The 25,283-nt window shown below is 48.6% G+C and overlaps 6 protein-coding genes across 6 annotated transcripts; all 6 read left to right on the forward strand.

Annotated features, from left to right (window-relative positions):
• The first annotated feature begins 448 nt into the window (after window positions 1-448).
• On the forward strand, window positions 449-2,245 carry LOC129651526 (interferon beta-3-like). Its single transcript, XM_055580217.1, has one exon. It carries the CDS (start codon window positions 449-451, stop codon window positions 1,007-1,009), a length of 561 nt encoding a protein of 186 aa, XP_055436192.1. The 3' UTR covers window positions 1,010-2,245.
• Window positions 2,246-8,065: 5,820 nt separating this feature from the next.
• LOC129651527 (interferon beta-3) lies at window positions 8,066-9,172 on the forward strand. Its single transcript, XM_055580218.1, has one exon. The coding sequence runs from the start codon at window positions 8,432-8,434 to the stop codon at window positions 8,990-8,992; it is 561 nt and encodes a 186-aa protein (XP_055436193.1). The 5' UTR covers window positions 8,066-8,431; the 3' UTR covers window positions 8,993-9,172.
• Window positions 9,173-11,108: 1,936 nt separating this feature from the next.
• On the forward strand, window positions 11,109-12,975 carry LOC129651528 (interferon beta-3). The gene has a single exon (XM_055580219.1). The coding sequence runs from the start codon at window positions 12,235-12,237 to the stop codon at window positions 12,793-12,795; it is 561 nt and encodes a 186-aa protein (XP_055436194.1). The 5' UTR covers window positions 11,109-12,234; the 3' UTR covers window positions 12,796-12,975.
• Window positions 12,976-14,911: 1,936 nt separating this feature from the next.
• LOC129651529 (interferon beta-3) lies at window positions 14,912-16,778 on the forward strand. Its single transcript, XM_055580220.1, has one exon. It carries the CDS (start codon window positions 16,038-16,040, stop codon window positions 16,596-16,598), a length of 561 nt encoding a protein of 186 aa, XP_055436195.1. The 5' UTR covers window positions 14,912-16,037; the 3' UTR covers window positions 16,599-16,778.
• Window positions 16,779-18,714: 1,936 nt separating this feature from the next.
• On the forward strand, window positions 18,715-20,581 carry LOC129651530 (interferon beta-3). The gene has a single exon (XM_055580221.1). It carries the CDS (start codon window positions 19,841-19,843, stop codon window positions 20,399-20,401), a length of 561 nt encoding a protein of 186 aa, XP_055436196.1. The 5' UTR covers window positions 18,715-19,840; the 3' UTR covers window positions 20,402-20,581.
• A 1,936-nt stretch (window positions 20,582-22,517) lies between these two features.
• LOC129651532 (interferon beta-3) lies at window positions 22,518-24,384 on the forward strand. The gene has a single exon (XM_055580222.1). It carries the CDS (start codon window positions 23,644-23,646, stop codon window positions 24,202-24,204), a length of 561 nt encoding a protein of 186 aa, XP_055436197.1. The 5' UTR covers window positions 22,518-23,643; the 3' UTR covers window positions 24,205-24,384.
• Window positions 24,385-25,283: the final 899 nt, after the last annotated feature.

Raw genomic sequence — 25,283 nt, forward strand, 5'->3', positions numbered from 1 at the left:
ATTCTATTTTAAATACAAAAAAATAAATTTTTTTCTAAAATCATAAACTCTTAGAAATAAAGATCCTTTCACAGAACCTAATAATATGAAAAAACAAAGACAAAGATCTTTTCCCAATGAAAGAACTCTGCTATAATTCAAATTGATTAGGCTATTTTTTTTAGCATTTAGCAATTCACTGAAAATCTACAGAAACATTAGAAATTCTTTCAGAATGTATGAAAAGTAAGGAGCTTAAAAGAAAAAGAGTTTTAGAGGTAACTAATCCTTTAAATGACACGGGAAAACTAAAAAGGAGAACTTAAAGTGGGAAATTCCTCTCAAGAAGGAGAGCCATCCTGTATAAGTAGCCCACACTCAAGGAGGAAGGCCATTCACTCTGCAAACCCTTGAAGACTCAGCGTCAGCATCTACTAGCAGAACGGGCAGCCCCGTGCCTGTTTTCATCATGACCTACCGGTGCCTCCTCCCGATGGTTCTCCTGCTGTGTTTCTCCACCACAGCTCTTTCCGGGAGCTACAGCTTGCTCCGATTCCAGCAAAGGTGGAGCACTGTGGTGTCTCAGAAACTCCTGGGGCAGTTACCTGCAACGCCTCAACATTGCCTCGAGGCCAGGATGGACTTCCAGGTCCCTGAGGAGATGAACCAAGCACAGCAGTTCCGGAAGGAAGATGCCATATTGGTCATCTATGAGATGCTCCAGCAGATCTTCAATATTCTCATCAGAGACTTCTCCAGCACTGGCTGGTCTGAGACCATCATTGAGGACCTCCTTGTGGAACTCTATGGGCAGATGAATCGTCTGCAGCCAATCCAGAAGGAAATAATGCAGAAGAAAAACTTCACTATGGGAGACACAACTGTTCTTCGCCTGAAGAAATACTACCTCAACCTCATGTACTACCTGAAGTCCAAGGAGTACAACAGGTGTGCCTGGACAGTCGTGCAAATGCAATTGCTCAGGAACTTTTCTTTCCTGAAGAGCCTAACAACTTACCTCCGTGACTGAACATCTTCCACCTGTGGCTCTGGGAAGGGACAACGTGACTTTGAGCTGAGACTCTTCAGCCAGCAGAGGCTCTTGAAGTAACTGACAGTGCAATGCACTGGATTTCAATGGACAGTTAAAGACTAAGCTATTTTTAAATTGATTTATGCATTATCTATTTCTTAAAACTTTTATATGGGAAATAAATTATTTATTAAACAAAAGTCAACATGGCAGTTTCAATCTCAACTTGATTTAGGTGACAACACACATTAAAAATTGCAGAGCACCTTGGAGACATTCATTGCAAAACAAGCCTGCAGAGTAGTCGAGTTTCTGGCCCTGCCTTTGAGGAATTTAAAATACAAGGAAGCCGTGTGGAATGTCCAAGTTATATGCCTGCTCTCCATGTATCCATATAGTCTACCTGCGCTTGTCTTGTTCACTTCTTTAAATGTACCAGATAGCTCATGCCGGAGGGCCCCTCTATATGATGTGGTGTTTTTTTCTTTTTTCTTTTCAATTAACGGACAATGTACACCACCATATATTTGAGAGTCTTACAAAGTAAGCCTTCTTTATGCCAACAAAATTTGGGCAAATTCCACTTAACTTATAAAATTCTTACTAAAGTAAATGAAAAATTCGGACCTTCTAAATGTCCTCAGTTGCTTGTACACTCCAACCCTTCTTTCCAACAACGCAGTCCTCACAAAGAGGTCTCAGGAACATGAGTCAAAAATTACTTAAGACTGTCTTGGGGGTCATTAGAAACTGTCAAACATGCTAATTCACGCAATTAAAAATAAGTGAAAAGTCATCTTGAAAATATTAAGTTTACATCCATTAAAGATAGAAAGTAAAACGATATTAAATACTTGTTTTGGTACACAGAAAATATAGCTGAAGTAAAGTTTAATAAAATGCTACTGTTATATACAAAATATATTTTAATATTCTATGCTTAATATTTAAAATTTTCTATAAATTTATTATAAAATTGGAAACGTGAGATATTTCATTTAAAATAAGTATATAATTCAATATAAAATTAATTCAAAAAAATCAAGTGCTGTGCTTTTTAAAATATTCCTAGTTTTCAGCTATTCAACACTTACTCCCCCCACTTCAAGGCCGAATCCTTGAAAGACCCTGAAAATTCCAGAGCATTCCAGGGGCGCACAGTTCTTTGCTCCCCGACCCAGGTGGTGGCCGCGTTCTGTCTCACCCCCAGAAAGTCCCCCAAACCGTCCCATGGTTATTTGTCCCCTGGCCACCGCTGAGTTCTCTGTCTGCAACGCACTCCCAGGGTCCCATAGCCAGTCTCATCGCCTTGGCTGTTTCTCACGTTGTCCAAAATGGCTCCAAGCCTATCGTCTCACTGACTCCACCTGGCTCCGCTTTGTGCTCAAGGTCCTCCCATCGTCCAGTCTCTCACAGTCTCACCTCCACCGACGGGTTTAACTTGGTCCACACCGCGGTGCCACCGCCCCAAGCCCATTGTCTCATCACCTACGCCCGCTTTCACTTTGTCCGCAAAGCCGTCCCATCAACTCAAAGCCAAAAACCTCAGCGCTGCCACCGTGTTTCATTTTGTGCCCAACGCCTTTCCGTCTTGCCACAGCGAATAGTCTCGTCGCCACTTCCAGGTTCCGCTGTGTGGACCACACGCATCCGTCGTCCGGTAGTCTCATCTCTCCGCCGGGTTTAACTTTGTCGCAAAGCTGTCCAATCGTCCCACCACCAGTAGTTTTTCGCCACCGTCACTTTTCACTTTGTCCGAAACGCGGACTCATCATCCCAAAGCCAAGCTGGGTTCCCCTGTATGAGAAACGCCCTCCTATCACACCCCCTAGCCAATAGTCTCATCGCTTCCGCTGTGCTTTACGTTGAGCACCAAGCCCGCCCATTTTACGACAGCGAATAATCTTAGCCACCGCAGCATCTAAAGTGAGCGCAACGGCGCCCCCAGTGCCCGACAGCCTCTTGTCTCATCGCGACGACGGCTTTCACTCTGTCGGTAACACATTCCAACTGTCTTATCTGCAACAGCCTCACCCAACCCCACCCCCGCCGGATTTCACGTGGTGCAGGACTCTGTCCCAGCGTCCTCTCGCCAATATTCTCATCGCCTCCGCTGTTTTACACTTGCCGCAAGCCCTCCGACCTCTCAGCGCAAACAACGATAGTTTCATCGCCATCTCAGGGTCCTCCTTTGTCCAATCTCATCCCCACTGCAGGGCTGAAATGCACTCTGTTCGCAACGCCTTCCCATCGTGCTATAGGCAATACTCTGCTAGCCACCGCCGAGTTCTCTTCTGTCTGCAATGTTCTGACAAGGTCTCATCGCCTGTAGCCATCGTCCCAAAGCCAATTGTCTCCAACCTGTCTATCTCAACGCCGATGCTGGCTTTCGTTTTGTCCGCAACGCTATCTATCCTCTGAAAACCAAGACTCCTTGCCACCGCCGACTTCCCCTTTTTGCCCAACGACCTCCCATGGTCCCAGCGCCGATAGACAGGCTCATCGGCAAAGCGGTGTTGCACTTCAACTCCAAGGACATCGCCCAAGGGCTCATCCCACCGCCCTGTTTCACTTTGTGCAGAAAGCCTTCCCATCGTGCCATTGGGAATAGTCTCCTGGCCAGCTCTAGGCTACCCAACCTGAGCAACGCTCTCGCATAGTCTCCGTAGACAAATGTCTCATCGCCGATGCTGGCTTTCACTTTGTCCGCAACGCTTTCGTCCACTCTTCTCAAAGCCACCACCAGTTTCCCCTTTATGCCCAACGTCCGCCCGTGGTCCCATCGCCTAGAGGCTCACAGGCCCCGCCAGTTTCCCCTTTGTGCACAACAATGCTGTCCTGCCTTCCCATTGCCCAAAATCCATCTCCACCATGGTGCTTCACTTTTCTTCAAAGTTGCCCTATACTCAGATCACCCAAGATCTCATCCCCACCGCCGGGTTTAAATTGACCTCAACTCTTGCCATTGTTCCATAGCAAATAGTCTCATCGCCACCGCGGGGAATCGCCCCATAGGCGATACTGTCATTGCGGCCACTGTTTCATTTTGTTCCGAACTCCCCCTCCCATAGTCCCACAGCGAATAGTCTCGGATCCACCCCGGGATTAGACCATCCATCCCAGCCCCTACTACGACCCCCAATAGTGGTAAAGCCAATAGTCATATCGCGGCTACTGTGTTCCACTTTATGCCGAACGCTCTCCCATCATCCCACAGCAACCGTCTCCTAGCCACCGCGGGATTCCAGCGTGTTCGCCACGCTCCCCCACCCTCCAACCCCCATCAACGCTGCACGGGTAATTGTCTCATCCCGGAACCGTTTTTCACTTTGTCAGCAACGGCCCATATGAGCCGGCAACCAGTAGTCTCTTGCTCACCCTCTAGTTTCACTTCGGGCACAACGCTGTCCATCTTCGCATCGCCAATAATCACATCACCGCTGCCCGGTGCATTTCTCTGAGCTTTGGCTGCATCGCGACGGAAGTGAGCCCCTATCTGTAAAATCAGCCTCATCTCGCTCAGAACCCCCGCCTTGGGGGTTCTTTTCCTCAAACATGACCAGTTCGGGTTGACGTGTGGAAAGAAAGCCCACTACTCAGGCGATCTTTCCGAATATGCAAAATTCTGGCTGCCTACTCAGGACAGAGGAAACCAGCCCTTTTCCGTCAGAGGGCTAAATGGTATGCTCACCCTTGAATCAGTGCTCCTATAAAAAGCTCTGTGGAAACTTTGCGCTCTGTCTCTCCAGCAGCCCCACGAGAGTAAACTGCAAACTCTCCCAAGACTGCGATTCGAAAGCAAAAACAATCGAACCACAGCGTTCGCGCTCCGCGGTCGCCTGGAGAAGCACGCGGTCTGCGATTCCATCTCAGCGCTCTTTGTTCATGGTTTCGCGGTGCTCGCGCGCCACCACCCGGCAGTCTGCAAATCACTGACATTCTCTATGGCCCACATCCACTTACTGGTGGAAGGTGTGATGCTCTGCTACATCCCTGCCTGCTCTCTTCCTTGGAACCTGCCTGGTAGCCCCTGCCAGAAAAAAAAAAAAAAAAAAAAAAAAAAAACAAGAAAATCTTCAAACACTTGAAATAGTTGCAAAGGATCCGCTCTCAGTCGCGCATAAAGGACAAAGCCGACTTCAGATTTCCTTGGAAAAGAAAGATGATCACTCCAGTGCAGATGACTCGGGGCCCCTGCAACCACTATCTGAGGCTCCAGCAGAGCTTCCAACTCTTCACCACGGAGGACAGCCGTGCTACTCTGTAGCCAGGATCAGAGCCTGAAACAACTGGAGCAGATGGAAGGAGACAATCTGCTGTTCTCATTGGGACTTCCTGCCCGAGAGTATTTTCATGGCATCCATTTCTACCTCAGGGAGCTGGAATACAGCCACTTTGTCCGAGGGGCTGTCAGAGTGGAAATTAAAAGTGCCTTTCCCTCATGTAAGAATCCTCAAAGAAATGGCAACAATAAAGATGTCTATATTTGTAACACTCGCTAATGAATTCCATTATTGTTTGCTTCCTGTTCCAAAGCAATTGCAACTCATACTTCCTCAGGCACTGAAAACTGAAATGAAAATCGTGACTTTTCAGGAACAGGTGTGGACAGCAGAACAGAATGTCTTTTCTTGTATAAAGATCTTTTGATCATCGTTTAAAAGGTCTCTTGATGTCTGAGGGGCTGGTATTTTCTATACTCAGAGGTCAGTGTTACTTTCTCATGGACAGGTTTCCAGGATCCTCTGTTCTTAGAGATCTTTTTCAGTTAAGTCTAGGTGCTATAGAGATAAAGAATAAATTGTGCGGATTTTCATCATAATAGAAACTTATCTTTCCTTCTCTGAAGAGCACAATACAGGCCTTCCAGATCAGGTGAATCATCTCGGTTGCTCGCATTCAAAGGGTGATTCAGGGACATGAGTACCCTTCTGTTTTGTGGCTTTTTCCATCATCAATATGTGACTCCAAGGTTGTCTGTGGTACTTGGATCTAGTACACTCGGCAGTAAAGGGATGAAGTCTGGTGGCTCACAGGGGATGTTTCCAAGCGCCAGGACTATACAGGGTGAGAGCACTTCCTCTCACGTTCCATGGCCTGGATTTGTCCTCATGGGAATCTCATTGCAAGCAAGTTGGGAAACAACTGGGTGATGAATGGATGAAGAGATAAGTTCAGGGTGCTGACTTTCAAAAATGCACAACATGATAGTTGAAAGTTAAGTGTCTCGGGGGCAAAATGAGGACTGCAGCCCAGGAGACAGCGCATCAGATAGCTCTGAGAAGCTGTTCCAAAGACACACAGAGGGATATATGTGATTTTGGTGAAGGGGCAATACATGTACTCATGTGCCTGTTTTTTGTGGAAGTTTTCTGCCAGTGTCGTGGAGGCTTCTTGGAGTCACAAGAAGCAGTCATCACCATGAAGGATGTTCCTGCTTTCTAGATAATGAGGAGATAGAACAACTGAGTTCTTAAAATGGGCTCCTGAAGATAGCTAACCTTCTGAAGACTTGTTCTGCCAGTTCTCGCTGCACACAGCATGCCTCACTTCTGCTTTCCACCTTAGATTCCTTTCCAGGGGTGTTAAAAATCAGCAGCTGCAAGAACACGTGACTGAATCCTTGCAGGTAGATGGCAAGTGCCAATGGCACCTGATAGTTTGTACTTGACATGGCATGAGACCACGTTTCACATTTTCACTATTTGTTCAAATGAAGTTCTGGTAGGAGTCAAGGGGAACAAGTATTGTTCTTGCTTGCAGACACTTCGTTAAAATACAATCTGACTCAAATGCTTTTTCTCCAATTTCAGTTTTGGGGAGAATGATAAGAATGCCAGTCATATTTCACAGTATCATCGACTGTTTGAAAGAAATATTCAGGCTGATCCCCAAAGGCATTGCCTACAGGAAAATATCCACAGGGTAGACACATTACAGGCTGTTTCCTTACTACCTGAGGGAGACAAGAAAAGAAGAATCAGGCAATTCCTTGCAACTACTTGAGGATGACTGAAGAAAACGTGATGAGTGAGTCTTCCATTTGGGTCCAGGCCCAAGAGCCTCATCCTGATCTTCTAAATATTGGAAATGGAAAGTTGAAGACAGTCTTCCTAAAAATGATCTTCAAAAACTATCTCACACATGCTGTGTGGGAGGACAAAAAAAAACAAAAACAAAACCAAATTGTTGTATCCACAAAGAGTTAAGAAATAAAATTAATTGCAATTGATGAAACACTATATAAAATGTTTGACACATTACTATGCTTAGTCTATTAATAACACTACCAGTCACTTAATTAGTCTTCCAGCTATCCTGCTGATGACGTAACATTTATGGAGCAGGAAAATAAATAATACAGGATAAGATAGCAATTCAAGTAAACATTTCCTGTTTACCCTTTTATGTTAAAGTAGCAACAAATGTGTGTACTTATTTAATATATATTGTACAAGGGTGTGGTTATTTATATATGTGTATATATTTTTGTTCAGGTGCTTAGTTATATCTGACTGTGTATGACCCCATGAACTGTAACATGCCAGGCTTCCCTGTCCTTCACTATCTAACAAGTTTGCTCAAACTCATGTCCATTAAGTTAGTGATGCCAAGCAACCATCTCATCCTCTGTCGCCCCCTCCTCCTCCTGCTGTCAATCGTGCACAGCATCAGGGTCATTTTCAAAGGGTCAGTTTCTTCTCAGCAGGTGGCCAAAGTATTAGAGCTGCAGCTTCAGCACCAGTGCTTTCAATACATATTCAGGGTTCATCTCCTTTAGACTGGTTTGATCTTCTTGCAGTCCAAGGGACTCTCAAAGCTCTTCTTCAGTACCACAGTTCAAAGACATCAATTCTTCGGCGCTCAGCTTTCTTTAGGATCCAAATCACATCCATACATAACAACTGGAAAAACTCTATTCTTGACTAGGGGGACCTTTGTTGGCAAAGGAATGTCTCTTCTTTTGAATATGCTATCTAGGTTGGTCATAACTTTCCTTCCAAGGAGTAAGCGTCTGTTAATTTTATGGCTGCAATCACCATCTGCAGTGATTTTGGAGCCCCCCAAAATAAAGTCGGACACCGCTGCAACTGTTTCCGCATATATTTGCCATGGAGGGATGATGCCATGACCTTTGTTCTCTGAATGTTGAGCTTGAAGCCAACTTTTCCAGTCTCCTCTTGCATAAAGAGGCTCTTTAGTTCCTCTTCACTTTCTGCCAAAGTTATAGAGGCAACGAATAATTTAAATGACAAAGGAAAACCGAAAGGGAGAACTGAAAGTGGGAAATTCCCCTCCGAGGGCCATCCTATATAAGTAGCCCACACTCAAGGAGGAAGGCCATTCACTCTGCAAACCCTTGAAGACTCAGCGTCAGCATCTACTAGCAGAACGGGCAGCCCCGTGCCTGTTTTCATCATGACCTACCGGTGCCTCCTCCCGATGGTTCTCCTGCTGTGTTTCTCCACCACAGCTCTTTCCGGGAGCTACAGCTTGCTCCGATTCCAGCAAAGGCGGAGCGCTGCGGTGTGTCAGAAACTCCTGGGGCAGTTACCTTCAACGCCTCAACATTGCCTCGAGGCCAGGATGGACTTCCAGGTCCCTGAGGAGATGAACCAAGCACAGCAGTTCCGGAAGGAAGATGCCATATTGGTCATCTATGAGATGCTCCAGCAGATCGTCAATATTCTCACCAGAGACTTCTCCAGCACTGGCTGGTCTGAGACCATCATTGAGGACCTCCTTGTGGAACTCTATGGGCAGATGAATCGTCTGCAGCCAATCCAGAAGGAAATAATGCAGGAGCAAAACTTCACCATGGGGGACACAACCGTTCTTCACCTGAAGAAGTACTACTTCAACCTCGTGCAGTACCTGGAGTCCAAGGAGTACAACAGGTGTGCCTGGACAGTCGTGCAAGTGCAAATACTCACGAACTTTTCTTTCCTGACGAGACTAACAGCTTACCTCCGTGACTGAACATCTCCCACCTGTGGCTCTGGGAAGGGACAATGTGACTTTGAGCTGAGACTCTTCAGCCAGCAGAGGCTCTTAAAGTAACTGACAGTGCAGTGCACTGGATTTCAATGGACATTAAAGGCTAAGCTATTTTTAAATGGATTTATGCGTTATTCATTTATTTCAACTTTTATGTGAGAAATAAATTATTTATGAAACAAAAGTCAACGTGGCAGTTTCAATCTCAACTTGATTTAGGTGACAACACACATTAAAAATTGCAGAGCACCTTGGAGACATTCCTTGCAAAACAAGCCTGCAGAGTACTCGAGTTTCTGGCCCTGCCTTTGAGGAATTTAAAATACAAGGAAGCCGTGGGGAATGTCCAAGTTCTATGCATGCCCTCCATGTACCCATACAGTCTACCTGCGCTTCTCTGGGTCACTTCTTTAAATGTACCAGACAGCTCATGCTGTAGGGCCCCTCTATATGATGTGGGGGGGTTTGCCTTTTCTTTTTTTCAATTCGGGGAAAATGTACACCACCCTACATGTGAGAGTCTTACAAAGTAAGCCTTCTTTTTATGCCAACAAAATCTGGGCAAATTCCACTTAACTTATAAAATTCTTACTAAAGCAAATGAAAAATTCGGACCTTCTAAATGTCCTCAGTTGCTTGTACACTCCAACCCTTCCTTCCAACAACGTAGTCCTCACAAAGAGGTCTCAGGAACATGAGTCAAAAATTACTTAAGACTGTCTTGGGGGTCATTAGAAACTGTCAAAGATGCTAATTCACGCAAGTAAAAATAAGTGAAAAGTCATCTTGAAAATATTAAGTTTACATCCCTTAAAGATAGAAAGTAAAACGATATTAAATACTTGTTTTGGTACACAGAAAATATAGCTGAAGTAAAGTTTAATAAATTGCTACTGTTATATACAAAATATATTTTAATATTCTATGCTTAAGATTTAAAACACCTTCTATAAATTTACTATAAAATTGGAAACGTGAAAACATTTCATTTAAAATACGTATATTTTATTATGAAAATATTCTATTATCGCCACGTCCAGGTTCCCCTGTGTGGACCACACGCATCCATCGTCGGGTAGTCTCATCCCTCCGTCGGGTTTAACTTTGTCGCAAAGCTGTCCAACCGTCCCACCACCACCAGTAGTTTTTCGCCACCGTCACGTTTCACTTTGTCCGCAACGCGGACTCAGCGTCTCAAAGCCAAGCAGGGCTCCCCTGTATGAGAAACGCCCTCCCATCACCCCATAGACGATAGTCTCCCAGCTTCCGCTGTGCTTCACTTTGAGCACCAAGCGCGCCCATCGTCCGACTGAGAATAATCTCAGCCACCGCCGCATCCACAGTGAGCGCCGCGCCGCCCCCGCTGCCCCACAGCCTCTCCTCTCCTCGTCGGCTTTCAGTCTGTCCGCAACACTTTCCAATCGTCTTATCTGCAACAGCCTCACCCCCCCCACCCCCACCCCCCCCCACCCCACCCCCCCACCCCCACACCCCCCCACCCCCACCCCCCACCCCCCACCTCCACCCCCCCCACCTCCAACCACCCTCCCACCCCCACCCCCACCCCCCCGCCACCCCCGCCGCATTTCACGTGGTGCAGGACTCTGCCCCAGCGTCCTATCGCCAATATTCTCATCGCCTCCGCTGTTTTACACTCGCCGCAAGCCCTCCGACTTCTCAGCGCAAACATCGGTAGTTCAACCGCCATCTCAGGGTCCCCGTTTGTCCGGTCTCATCCCTACTGCAGGGCTGAAATGCACTCCGTTCGCAACGCCTTCCCATCGTGCCATAGGCAATACTCTGCTAGCCACCGCCGGGTTCTCTTCCGTCTGCGACGTTCCGACAAGGTCTCACCGCCAGTAGGCATCGCCCCAAAGCTGGTAGTCTCCAAGCTGTCTATCTCAACGCGGGTGCTGGCGTTCGTTTTGTGCGCAACGCAGTCTATCCTCTGGAAACCAAGACTTCTAGCCGCCGCCGACTTCCCCTTTTTGCCCAACGACCTCCCATGGTCCCAGCGCCGATAGACAGGCTCATCGGCAAAGCGGTGTTGCACTTCAACTCCAAGGACATCGCCCAAGGGCTCATCCCACCGCCCTGTTTCACTTTGTGCAGAACGCCGTCCCATCGTGCCATCGGGAATAGTCTCCTGGCCAGCTCCAGGCTCCCCTACCTGAGCAACGCCCTCGCATAGTCCCGGTAGACGTCGTCTGTGCCGATACGTCTATACGATGAGACAGCGTCTCGTCGCCGATGCTGGCTTTCACGTTGTCCGCAACGCTTTCGTCCACTCTTCTCAAAGCCACCACCAGGTTCCCCTTTATGCCCAACGTCCGCCCGTGGTCCCATCGCCTAGAGGCTCACTGCCGCCGCCGGTTTCCCCTTTGTGCACAACATCGCTGTCCTGCCTTCCCATCGCCAATAGTCCCATCGCCACCGCGGTGGTTCACTTTTCTTCAAACTGCTCAGATCACCCAAGGTCTCATCCCCACCGCCAGGTGTATATTTGACCTCAACAGCAAATAGCCTCATCGACACCGCGGGAATCGCCCGCGGTAGGCGATACTGTCACTGCGGCCACTGTGTTTCGTTTTGTTCCGAACTCCCTCCCATAGTCCCACAGCGAAGAGTGTCGGATCCACCGCGGGATTCCACCGTCCATCCCGGCCCCCACTCCACCCCCCAATCCTGGTAAAGCCGGTCGTCTCATCGCGGCCACTGTGCTCCACGTTGTGCCGAACGCTCTCCCATCATCCCACAGCAACCGTCTCCTAGCCACCGCGGGATAGGTTGGTCATAACTTTCCTTCCAAGGAGTAAGCGTCTGTTAATTTTATGGCTGCAATCACCATCTGCAGTGATTTTGGAGCCCCCCAAAATAAAGTCGGACACCGCTGCAACTGTTTCCGCATATATTTGCCATGGAGGGATGATGCCATGACCTTTGTTCTCTGAATGTTGAGCTTGAAGCCAACTTTTCCAGTCTCCTCTTGCATAAAGAGGCTCTTTAGTTCCTCTTCACTTTCTGCCAAAGTTATAGAGGCAACGAATAATTTAAATGACAAAGGAAAACCGAAAGGGAGAACTGAAAGTGGGAAATTCCCCTCCGAGGGCCATCCTATATAAGTAGCCCACACTCAAGGAGGAAGGCCATTCACTCTGCAAACCCTTGAAGACTCAGCGTCAGCATCTACTAGCAGAACGGGCAGCCCCGTGCCTGTTTTCATCATGACCTACCGGTGCCTCCTCCCGATGGTTCTCCTGCTGTGTTTCTCCACCACAGCTCTTTCCGGGAGCTACAGCTTGCTCCGATTCCAGCAAAGGCGGAGCGCTGCGGTGTGTCAGAAACTCCTGGGGCAGTTACCTTCAACGCCTCAACATTGCCTCGAGGCCAGGATGGACTTCCAGGTCCCTGAGGAGATGAACCAAGCACAGCAGTTCCGGAAGGAAGATGCCATATTGGTCATCTATGAGATGCTCCAGCAGATCGTCAATATTCTCACCAGAGACTTCTCCAGCACTGGCTGGTCTGAGACCATCATTGAGGACCTCCTTGTGGAACTCTATGGGCAGATGAATCGTCTGCAGCCAATCCAGAAGGAAATAATGCAGGAGCAAAACTTCACCATGGGGGACACAACCGTTCTTCACCTGAAGAAGTACTACTTCAACCTCGTGCAGTACCTGGAGTCCAAGGAGTACAACAGGTGTGCCTGGACAGTCGTGCAAGTGCAAATACTCACGAACTTTTCTTTCCTGACGAGACTAACAGCTTACCTCCGTGACTGAACATCTCCCACCTGTGGCTCTGGGAAGGGACAATGTGACTTTGAGCTGAGACTCTTCAGCCAGCAGAGGCTCTTAAAGTAACTGACAGTGCAGTGCACTGGATTTCAATGGACATTAAAGGCTAAGCTATTTTTAAATGGATTTATGCGTTATTCATTTATTTCAACTTTTATGTGAGAAATAAATTATTTATGAAACAAAAGTCAACGTGGCAGTTTCAATCTCAACTTGATTTAGGTGACAACACACATTAAAAATTGCAGAGCACCTTGGAGACATTCCTTGCAAAACAAGCCTGCAGAGTACTCGAGTTTCTGGCCCTGCCTTTGAGGAATTTAAAATACAAGGAAGCCGTGGGGAATGTCCAAGTTCTATGCATGCCCTCCATGTACCCATACAGTCTACCTGCGCTTCTCTGGGTCACTTCTTTAAATGTACCAGACAGCTCATGCTGTAGGGCCCCTCTATATGATGTGGGGGGGTTTGCCTTTTCTTTTTTTCAATTCGGGGAAAATGTACACCACCCTACATGTGAGAGTCTTACAAAGTAAGCCTTCTTTTTATGCCAACAAAATCTGGGCAAATTCCACTTAACTTATAAAATTCTTACTAAAGCAAATGAAAAATTCGGACCTTCTAAATGTCCTCAGTTGCTTGTACACTCCAACCCTTCCTTCCAACAACGTAGTCCTCACAAAGAGGTCTCAGGAACATGAGTCAAAAATTACTTAAGACTGTCTTGGGGGTCATTAGAAACTGTCAAAGATGCTAATTCACGCAAGTAAAAATAAGTGAAAAGTCATCTTGAAAATATTAAGTTTACATCCCTTAAAGATAGAAAGTAAAACGATATTAAATACTTGTTTTGGTACACAGAAAATATAGCTGAAGTAAAGTTTAATAAATTGCTACTGTTATATACAAAATATATTTTAATATTCTATGCTTAAGATTTAAAACACCTTCTATAAATTTACTATAAAATTGGAAACGTGAAAACATTTCATTTAAAATACGTATATTTTATTATGAAAATATTCTATTATCGCCACGTCCAGGTTCCCCTGTGTGGACCACACGCATCCATCGTCGGGTAGTCTCATCCCTCCGTCGGGTTTAACTTTGTCGCAAAGCTGTCCAACCGTCCCACCACCACCAGTAGTTTTTCGCCACCGTCACGTTTCACTTTGTCCGCAACGCGGACTCAGCGTCTCAAAGCCAAGCAGGGCTCCCCTGTATGAGAAACGCCCTCCCATCACCCCATAGACGATAGTCTCCCAGCTTCCGCTGTGCTTCACTTTGAGCACCAAGCGCGCCCATCGTCCGACTGAGAATAATCTCAGCCACCGCCGCATCCACAGTGAGCGCCGCGCCGCCCCCGCTGCCCCACAGCCTCTCCTCTCCTCGTCGGCTTTCAGTCTGTCCGCAACACTTTCCAATCGTCTTATCTGCAACAGCCTCACCCCCCCCACCCCCACCCCCCCCCACCCCACCCCCCCACCCCCACACCCCCCCACCCCCACCCCCCACCCCCCACCTCCACCCCCCCCACCTCCAACCACCCTCCCACCCCCACCCCCACCCCCCCGCCACCCCCGCCGCATTTCACGTGGTGCAGGACTCTGCCCCAGCGTCCTATCGCCAATATTCTCATCGCCTCCGCTGTTTTACACTCGCCGCAAGCCCTCCGACTTCTCAGCGCAAACATCGGTAGTTCAACCGCCATCTCAGGGTCCCCGTTTGTCCGGTCTCATCCCTACTGCAGGGCTGAAATGCACTCCGTTCGCAACGCCTTCCCATCGTGCCATAGGCAATACTCTGCTAGCCACCGCCGGGTTCTCTTCCGTCTGCGACGTTCCGACAAGGTCTCACCGCCAGTAGGCATCGCCCCAAAGCTGGTAGTCTCCAAGCTGTCTATCTCAACGCGGGTGCTGGCGTTCGTTTTGTGCGCAACGCAGTCTATCCTCTGGAAACCAAGACTTCTAGCCGCCGCCGACTTCCCCTTTTTGCCCAACGACCTCCCATGGTCCCAGCGCCGATAGACAGGCTCATCGGCAAAGCGGTGTTGCACTTCAACTCCAAGGACATCGCCCAAGGGCTCATCCCACCGCCCTGTTTCACTTTGTGCAGAACGCCGTCCCATCGTGCCATCGGGAATAGTCTCCTGGCCAGCTCCAGGCTCCCCTACCTGAGCAACGCCCTCGCATAGTCCCGGTAGACGTCGTCTGTGCCGATACGTCTATACGATGAGACAGCGTCTCGTCGCCGATGCTGGCTTTCACGTTGTCCGCAACGCTTTCGTCCACTCTTCTCAAAGCCACCACCAGGTTCCCCTTTATGCCCAACGTCCGCCCGTGGTCCCATCGCCTAGAGGCTCACTGCCGCCGCCGGTTTCCCCTTTGTGCACAACATCGCTGTCCTGCCTTCCCATCGCCAATAGTCCCATCGCCACCGCGGTGGTTCACTTTTCTTCAAACTGCTCAGATCACCCAAGGTCTCATCCCCACCGCCAGGTGTATATTTGACCTCAACAGCAAATAGCCTCATCGACACCGCGGGAATCGCCCGCGGTAGGCGATACTGTCACTGCGGCCACTGTGTTTCGTTTTGTTCCGAACTCCCTCCCATAGTCCCACAGCGAAGAGTGTCGGATCCACCGCGGGATTCCACCGTCCATCCCGGCCCCCACTCCACCCCCCAATCCTGGTAAAGCCGGTCGTCTCATCGCGGCCACTGTGCTCCACGTTGTGCCGAACGCTCTCCCATCATCCCACAGCAACCGTCTCCTAGCCACCGCGGGATAGGTTGGTCATAACTTTCCTTCCAAGGAGTAAGCGTCTGTTAATTTTATGGCTGCAATCACCATCTGCAGTGATTTTGGAGCCCCCCAAAATAAAGTCGGACACCGCTGCAACTGTTTCCGCATATATTTGCCATGGAGGGATGATGCCATGACCTTTGTTCTCTGAATGTTGAGCTTGAAGCCAACTTTTCCAGTCTCCTCTTGCATAAAGAGGCTCTTTAGTTCCTCTTCACTTTCTGCCAAAGTTATAGAGGCAACGAATAATTTAAATGACAAAGGAAAACCGAAAGGGAGAACTGAAAGTGGGAAATTCCCCTCCGAGGGCCATCCTATATAAGTAGCCCACACTCAAGGAGGAAGGCCATTCACTCTGCAAACCCTTGAAGACTCAGCGTCAGCATCTACTAGCAGAACGGGCAGCCCCGTGCCTGTTTTCATCATGACCTACCGGTGCCTCCTCCCGATGGTTCTCCTGCTGTGTTTCTCCACCACAGCTCTTTCCGGGAGCTACAGCTTGCTCCGATTCCAGCAAAGGCGGAGCGCTGCGGTGTGTCAGAAACTCCTGGGGCAGTTACCTTCAACGCCTCAACATTGCCTCGAGGCCAGGATGGACTTCCAGGTCCCTGAGGAGATGAACCAAGCACAGCAGTTCCGGAAGGAAGATGCCATATTGGTCATCTATGAGATGCTCCAGCAGATCGTCAATATTCTCACCAGAGACTTCTCCAGCACTGGCTGGTCTGAGACCATCATTGAGGACCTCCTTGTGGAACTCTATGGGCAGATGAATCGTCTGCAGCCAATCCAGAAGGAAATAATGCAGGAGCAAAACTTCACCATGGGGGACACAACCGTTCTTCACCTGAAGAAGTACTACTTCAACCTCGTGCAGTACCTGGAGTCCAAGGAGTACAACAGGTGTGCCTGGACAGTCGTGCAAGTGCAAATACTCACGAACTTTTCTTTCCTGACGAGACTAACAGCTTACCTCCGTGACTGAACATCTCCCACCTGTGGCTCTGGGAAGGGACAATGTGACTTTGAGCTGAGACTCTTCAGCCAGCAGAGGCTCTTAAAGTAACTGACAGTGCAGTGCACTGGATTTCAATGGACATTAAAGGCTAAGCTATTTTTAAATGGATTTATGCGTTATTCATTTATTTCAACTTTTATGTGAGAAATAAATTATTTATGAAACAAAAGTCAACGTGGCAGTTTCAATCTCAACTTGATTTAGGTGACAACACACATTAAAAATTGCAGAGCACCTTGGAGACATTCCTTGCAAAACAAGCCTGCAGAGTACTCGAGTTTCTGGCCCTGCCTTTGAGGAATTTAAAATACAAGGAAGCCGTGGGGAATGTCCAAGTTCTATGCATGCCCTCCATGTACCCATACAGTCTACCTGCGCTTCTCTGGGTCACTTCTTTAAATGTACCAGACAGCTCATGCTGTAGGGCCCCTCTATATGATGTGGGGGGGTTTGCCTTTTCTTTTTTTCAATTCGGGGAAAATGTACACCACCCTACATGTGAGAGTCTTACAAAGTAAGCCTTCTTTTTATGCCAACAAAATCTGGGCAAATTCCACTTAACTTATAAAATTCTTACTAAAGCAAATGAAAAATTCGGACCTTCTAAATGTCCTCAGTTGCTTGTACACTCCAACCCTTCCTTCCAACAACGTAGTCCTCACAAAGAGGTCTCAGGAACATGAGTCAAAAATTACTTAAGACTGTCTTGGGGGTCATTAGAAACTGTCAAAGATGCTAATTCACGCAAGTAAAAATAAGTGAAAAGTCATCTTGAAAATATTAAGTTTACATCCCTTAAAGATAGAAAGTAAAACGATATTAAATACTTGTTTTGGTACACAGAAAATATAGCTGAAGTAAAGTTTAATAAATTGCTACTGTTATATACAAAATATATTTTAATATTCTATGCTTAAGATTTAAAACACCTTCTATAAATTTACTATAAAATTGGAAACGTGAAAACATTTCATTTAAAATACGTATATTTTATTATGAAAATATTCTATTATCGCCACGTCCAGGTTCCCCTGTGTGGACCACACGCATCCATCGTCGGGTAGTCTCATCCCTCCGTCGGGTTTAACTTTGTCGCAAAGCTGTCCAACCGTCCCACCACCACCAGTAGTTTTTCGCCACCGTCACGTTTCACTTTGTCCGCAACGCGGACTCAGCGTCTCAAAGCCAAGCAGGGCTCCCCTGTATGAGAAACGCCCTCCCATCACCCCATAGACGATAGTCTCCCAGCTTCCGCTGTGCTTCACTTTGAGCACCAAGCGCGCCCATCGTCCGACTGAGAATAATCTCAGCCACCGCCGCATCCACAGTGAGCGCCGCGCCGCCCCCGCTGCCCCACAGCCTCTCCTCTCCTCGTCGGCTTTCAGTCTGTCCGCAACACTTTCCAATCGTCTTATCTGCAACAGCCTCACCCCCCCCACCCCCACCCCCCCCCACCCCACCCCCCCACCCCCACACCCCCCCACCCCCACCCCCCACCCCCCACCTCCACCCCCCCCACCTCCAACCACCCTCCCACCCCCACCCCCACCCCCCCGCCACCCCCGCCGCATTTCACGTGGTGCAGGACTCTGCCCCAGCGTCCTATCGCCAATATTCTCATCGCCTCCGCTGTTTTACACTCGCCGCAAGCCCTCCGACTTCTCAGCGCAAACATCGGTAGTTCAACCGCCATCTCAGGGTCCCCGTTTGTCCGGTCTCATCCCTACTGCAGGGCTGAAATGCACTCCGTTCGCAACGCCTTCCCATCGTGCCATAGGCAATACTCTGCTAGCCACCGCCGGGTTCTCTTCCGTCTGCGACGTTCCGACAAGGTCTCACCGCCAGTAGGCATCGCCCCAAAGCTGGTAGTCTCCAAGCTGTCTATCTCAACGCGGGTGCTGGCGTTCGTTTTGTGCGCAACGCAGTCTATCCTCTGGAAACCAAGACTTCTAGCCGCCGCCGACTTCCCCTTTTTGCCCAACGACCTCCCATGGTCCCAGCGCCGATAGACAGGCTCATCGGCAAAGCGGTGTTGCACTTCAACTCCAAGGACATCGCCCAAGGGCTCATCCCACCGCCCTGTTTCACTTTGTGCAGAACGCCGTCCCATCGTGCCATCGGGAATAGTCTCCTGGCCAGCTCCAGGCTCCCCTACCTGAGCAACGCCCTCGCATAGTCCCGGTAGACGTCGTCTGTGCCGATACGTCTATACGATGAGACAGCGTCTCGTCGCCGATGCTGGCTTTCACGTTGTCCGCAACGCTTTCGTCCACTCTTCTCAAAGCCACCACCAGGTTCCCCTTTATGCCCAACGTCCGCCCGTGGTCCCATCGCCTAGAGGCTCACTGCCGCCGCCGGTTTCCCCTTTGTGCACAACATCGCTGTCCTGCCTTCCCATCGCCAATAGTCCCATCGCCACCGCGGTGGTTCACTTTTCTTCAAACTGCTCAGATCACCCAAGGTCTCATCCCCACCGCCAGGTGTATATTTGACCTCAACAGCAAATAGCCTCATCGACACCGCGGGAATCGCCCGCGGTAGGCGATACTGTCACTGCGGCCACTGTGTTTCGTTTTGTTCCGAACTCCCTCCCATAGTCCCACAGCGAAGAGTGTCGGATCCACCGCGGGATTCCACCGTCCATCCCGGCCCCCACTCCACCCCCCAATCCTGGTAAAGCCGGTCGTCTCATCGCGGCCACTGTGCTCCACGTTGTGCCGAACGCTCTCCCATCATCCCACAGCAACCGTCTCCTAGCCACCGCGGGATAGGTTGGTCATAACTTTCCTTCCAAGGAGTAAGCGTCTGTTAATTTTATGGCTGCAATCACCATCTGCAGTGATTTTGGAGCCCCCCAAAATAAAGTCGGACACCGCTGCAACTGTTTCCGCATATATTTGCCATGGAGGGATGATGCCATGACCTTTGTTCTCTGAATGTTGAGCTTGAAGCCAACTTTTCCAGTCTCCTCTTGCATAAAGAGGCTCTTTAGTTCCTCTTCACTTTCTGCCAAAGTTATAGAGGCAACGAATAATTTAAATGACAAAGGAAAACCGAAAGGGAGAACTGAAAGTGGGAAATTCCCCTCCGAGGGCCATCCTATATAAGTAGCCCACACTCAAGGAGGAAGGCCATTCACTCTGCAAACCCTTGAAGACTCAGCGTCAGCATCTACTAGCAGAACGGGCAGCCCCGTGCCTGTTTTCATCATGACCTACCGGTGCCTCCTCCCGATGGTTCTCCTGCTGTGTTTCTCCACCACAGCTCTTTCCGGGAGCTACAGCTTGCTCCGATTCCAGCAAAGGCGGAGCGCTGCGGTGTGTCAGAAACTCCTGGGGCAGTTACCTTCAACGCCTCAACATTGCCTCGAGGCCAGGATGGACTTCCAGGTCCCTGAGGAGATGAACCAAGCACAGCAGTTCCGGAAGGAAGATGCCATATTGGTCATCTATGAGATGCTCCAGCAGATCGTCAATATTCTCACCAGAGACTTCTCCAGCACTGGCTGGTCTGAGACCATCATTGAGGACCTCCTTGTGGAACTCTATGGGCAGATGAATCGTCTGCAGCCAATCCAGAAGGAAATAATGCAGGAGCAAAACTTCACCATGGGGGACACAACCGTTCTTCACCTGAAGAAGTACTACTTCAACCTCGTGCAGTACCTGGAGTCCAAGGAGTACAACAGGTGTGCCTGGACAGTCGTGCAAGTGCAAATACTCACGAACTTTTCTTTCCTGACGAGACTAACAGCTTACCTCCGTGACTGAACATCTCCCACCTGTGGCTCTGGGAAGGGACAATGTGACTTTGAGCTGAGACTCTTCAGCCAGCAGAGGCTCTTAAAGTAACTGACAGTGCAGTGCACTGGATTTCAATGGACATTAAAGGCTAAGCTATTTTTAAATGGATTTATGCGTTATTCATTTATTTCAACTTTTATGTGAGAAATAAATTATTTATGAAACAAAAGTCAACGTGGCAGTTTCAATCTCAACTTGATTTAGGTGACAACACACATTAAAAATTGCAGAGCACCTTGGAGACATTCCTTGCAAAACAAGCCTGCAGAGTACTCGAGTTTCTGGCCCTGCCTTTGAGGAATTTAAAATACAAGGAAGCCGTGGGGAATGTCCAAGTTCTATGCATGCCCTCCATGTACCCATACAGTCTACCTGCGCTTCTCTGGGTCACTTCTTTAAATGTACCAGACAGCTCATGCTGTAGGGCCCCTCTATATGATGTGGGGGGGTTTGCCTTTTCTTTTTTTCAATTCGGGGAAAATGTACACCACCCTACATGTGAGAGTCTTACAAAGTAAGCCTTCTTTTTATGCCAACAAAATCTGGGCAAATTCCACTTAACTTATAAAATTCTTACTAAAGCAAATGAAAAATTCGGACCTTCTAAATGTCCTCAGTTGCTTGTACACTCCAACCCTTCCTTCCAACAACGTAGTCCTCACAAAGAGGTCTCAGGAACATGAGTCAAAAATTACTTAAGACTGTCTTGGGGGTCATTAGAAACTGTCAAAGATGCTAATTCACGCAAGTAAAAATAAGTGAAAAGTCATCTTGAAAATATTAAGTTTACATCCCTTAAAGATAGAAAGTAAAACGATATTAAATACTTGTTTTGGTACACAGAAAATATAGCTGAAGTAAAGTTTAATAAATTGCTACTGTTATATACAAAATATATTTTAATATTCTATGCTTAAGATTTAAAACACCTTCTATAAATTTACTATAAAATTGGAAACGTGAAAACATTTCATTTAAAATACGTATATTTTATTATGAAAATATTCTATTATCGCCACGTCCAGGTTCCCCTGTGTGGACCACACGCATCCATCGTCGGGTAGTCTCATCCCTCCGTCGGGTTTAACTTTGTCGCAAAGCTGTCCAACCGTCCCACCACCACCAGTAGTTTTTCGCCACCGTCACGTTTCACTTTGTCCGCAACGCGGACTCAGCGTCTCAAAGCCAAGCAGGGCTCCCCTGTATGAGAAACGCCCTCCCATCACCCCATAGACGATAGTCTCCCAGCTTCCGCTGTGCTTCACTTTGAGCACCAAGCGCGCCCATCGTCCGACTGAGAATAATCTCAGCCACCGCCGCATCCACAGTGAGCGCCGCGCCGCCCCCGCTGCCCCACAGCCTCTCCTCTCCTCGTCGGCTTTCAGTCTGTCCGCAACACTTTCCAATCGTCTTATCTGCAACAGCCTCACCCCCCCCACCCCCACCCCCCCCCACCCCACCCCCCCACCCCCACACCCCCCCACCCCCACCCCCCACCCCCCACCTCCACCCCCCCCACCTCCAACCACCCTCCCACCCCCACCCCCACCCCCCCGCCACCCCCGCCGCATTTCACGTGGTGCAGGACTCTGCCCCAGCGTCCTATCGCCAATATTCTCATCGCCTCCGCTGTTTTACACTCGCCGCAAGCCCTCCGACTTCTCAGCGCAAACATCGGTAGTTCAACCGCCATCTCAGGGTCCCCGTTTGTCCGGTCTCATCCCTACTGCAGGGCTGAAATGCACTCCGTTCGCAACGCCTTCCCATCGTGCCATAGGCAATACTCTGCTAGCCACCGCCGGGTTCTCTTCCGTCTGCGACGTTCCGACAAGGTCTCACCGCCAGTAGGCATCGCCCCAAAGCTGGTAGTCTCCAAGCTGTCTATCTCAACGCGGGTGCTGGCGTTCGTTTTGTGCGCAACGCAGTCTATCCTCTGGAAACCAAGACTTCTAGCCGCCGCCGACTTCCCCTTTTTGCCCAACGACCTCCCATGGTCCCAGCGCCGATAGACAGGCTCATCGGCAAAGCGGTGTTGCACTTCAACTCCAAGGACATCGCCCAAGGGCTCATCCCACCGCCCTGTTTCACTTTGTGCAGAACGCCGTCCCATCGTGCCATCGGGAATAGTCTCCTGGCCAGCTCCAGGCTCCCCTACCTGAGCAACGCCCTCGCATAGTCCCGGTAGACGTCGTCTGTGCCGATACGTCTATACGATGAGACAGCGTCTCGTCGCCGATGCTGGCTTTCACGTTGTCCGCAACGCTTTCGTCCACTCTTCTCAAAGCCACCACCAGGTTCCCCTTTATGCCCAACGTCCGCCCGTGGTCCCATCGCCTAGAGGCTCACTGCCGCCGCCGGTTTCCCCTTTGTGCACAACATCGCTGTCCTGCCTTCCCATCGCCAATAGTCCCATCGCCACCGCGGTGGTTCACTTTTCTTCAAACTGCTCAGATCACCCAAGGTCTCATCCCCACCGCCAGGTGTATATTTGACCTCAACAGCAAATAGCCTCATCGACACCGCGGGAATCGCCCGCGGTAGGCGATACTGTCACTGCGGCCACTGTGTTTCGTTTTGTTCCGAACTCCCTCCCATAGTCCCACAGCGAAGAGTGTCGGATCCACCGCGGGATTCCACCGTCCATCCCGGCCCCCACTCCACCCCCCAATCCTGGTAAAGCCGGTCGTCTCATCGCGGCCACTGTGCTCCACGTTGTGCCGAACGCTCTCCCATCATCCCACAGCAACCGTCTCCTAGCCACCGCGGGATAGGTTGGTCATAACTTTCCTTCCAAGGAGTAAGCGTCTGTTAATTTTATGGCTGCAATCACCATCTGCAGTGATTTTGGAGCCCCCCAAAATAAAGTCGGACACCGCTGCAACTGTTTCCGCATATATTTGCCATGGAGGGATGATGCCATGACCTTTGTTCTCTGAATGTTGAGCTTGAAGCCAACTTTTCCAGTCTCCTCTTGCATAAAGAGGCTCTTTAGTTCCTCTTCACTTTCTGCCAAAGTTATAGAGGCAACGAATAATTTAAATGACAAAGGAAAACCGAAAGGGAGAACTGAAAGTGGGAAATTCCCCTCCGAGGGCCATCCTATATAAGTAGCCCACACTCAAGGAGGAAGGCCATTCACTCTGCAAACCCTTGAAGACTCAGCGTCAGCATCTACTAGCAGAACGGGCAGCCCCGTGCCTGTTTTCATCATGACCTACCGGTGCCTCCTCCCGATGGTTCTCCTGCTGTGTTTCTCCACCACAGCTCTTTCCGGGAGCTACAGCTTGCTCCGATTCCAGCAAAGGCGGAGCGCTGCGGTGTGTCAGAAACTCCTGGGGCAGTTACCTTCAACGCCTCAACATTGCCTCGAGGCCAGGATGGACTTCCAGGTCCCTGAGGAGATGAACCAAGCACAGCAGTTCCGGAAGGAAGATGCCATATTGGTCATCTATGAGATGCTCCAGCAGATCGTCAATATTCTCACCAGAGACTTCTCCAGCACTGGCTGGTCTGAGACCATCATTGAGGACCTCCTTGTGGAACTCTATGGGCAGATGAATCGTCTGCAGCCAATCCAGAAGGAAATAATGCAGGAGCAAAACTTCACCATGGGGGACACAACCGTTCTTCACCTGAAGAAGTACTACTTCAACCTCGTGCAGTACCTGGAGTCCAAGGAGTACAACAGGTGTGCCTGGACAGTCGTGCAAGTGCAAATACTCACGAACTTTTCTTTCCTGACGAGACTAACAGCTTACCTCCGTGACTGAACATCTCCCACCTGTGGCTCTGGGAAGGGACAATGTGACTTTGAGCTGAGACTCTTCAGCCAGCAGAGGCTCTTAAAGTAACTGACAGTGCAGTGCACTGGATTTCAATGGACATTAAAGGCTAAGCTATTTTTAAATGGATTTATGCGTTATTCATTTATTTCAACTTTTATGTGAGAAATAAATTATTTATGAAACAAAAGTCAACGTGGCAGTTTCAATCTCAACTTGATTTAGGTGACAACACACATTAAAAATTGCAGAGCACCTTGGAGACATTCCTTGCAAAACAAGCCTGCAGAGTACTCGAGTTTCTGGCCCTGCCTTTGAGGAATTTAAAATACAAGGAAGCCGTGGGGAATGTCCAAGTTCTATGCATGCCCTCCATGTACCCATACAGTCTACCTGCGCTTCTCTGGGTCACTTCTTTAAATGTACCAGACAGCTCATGCTGTAGGGCCCCTCTATATGATGTGGGGGGGTTTGCCTTTTCTTTTTTTCAATTCGGGGAAAATGTACACCACCCTACATGTGAGAGTCTTACAAAGTAAGCCTTCTTTTTATGCCAACAAAATCTGGGCAAATTCCACTTAACTTATAAAATTCTTACTAAAGCAAATGAAAAATTCGGACCTTCTAAATGTCCTCAGTTGCTTGTACACTCCAACCCTTCCTTCCAACAACGTAGTCCTCACAAAGAGGTCTCAGGAACATGAGTCAAAAATTACTTAAGACTGTCTTGGGGGTCATTAGAAACTGTCAAAGATGCTAATTCACGCAAGTAAAAATAAGTGAAAAGTCATCTTGAAAATATTAAGTTTACATCCCTTAAAGATAGAAAGTAAAACGATATTAAATACTTGTTTTGGTACACAGAAAATATAGCTGAAGTAAAGTTTAATAAATTGCTACTGTTATATACAAAATATATTTTAATATTCTATGCTTAAGATTTAAAACACCTTCTATAAATTTACTATAAAATTGGAAACGTGAAAACATTTCATTTAAAATACGTATATTTTATTATGAAAATATTCTATTATCGCCACGTCCAGGTTCCCCTGTGTGGACCACAC

The sequence above is a fragment of the Bubalus kerabau genome, chromosome 4 (genome assembly GCF_029407905.1).
Source record: "Bubalus kerabau isolate K-KA32 ecotype Philippines breed swamp buffalo chromosome 4, PCC_UOA_SB_1v2, whole genome shotgun sequence".
Classification (NCBI taxonomy): Eukaryota; Metazoa; Chordata; class Mammalia; order Artiodactyla; family Bovidae; genus Bubalus; species Bubalus kerabau.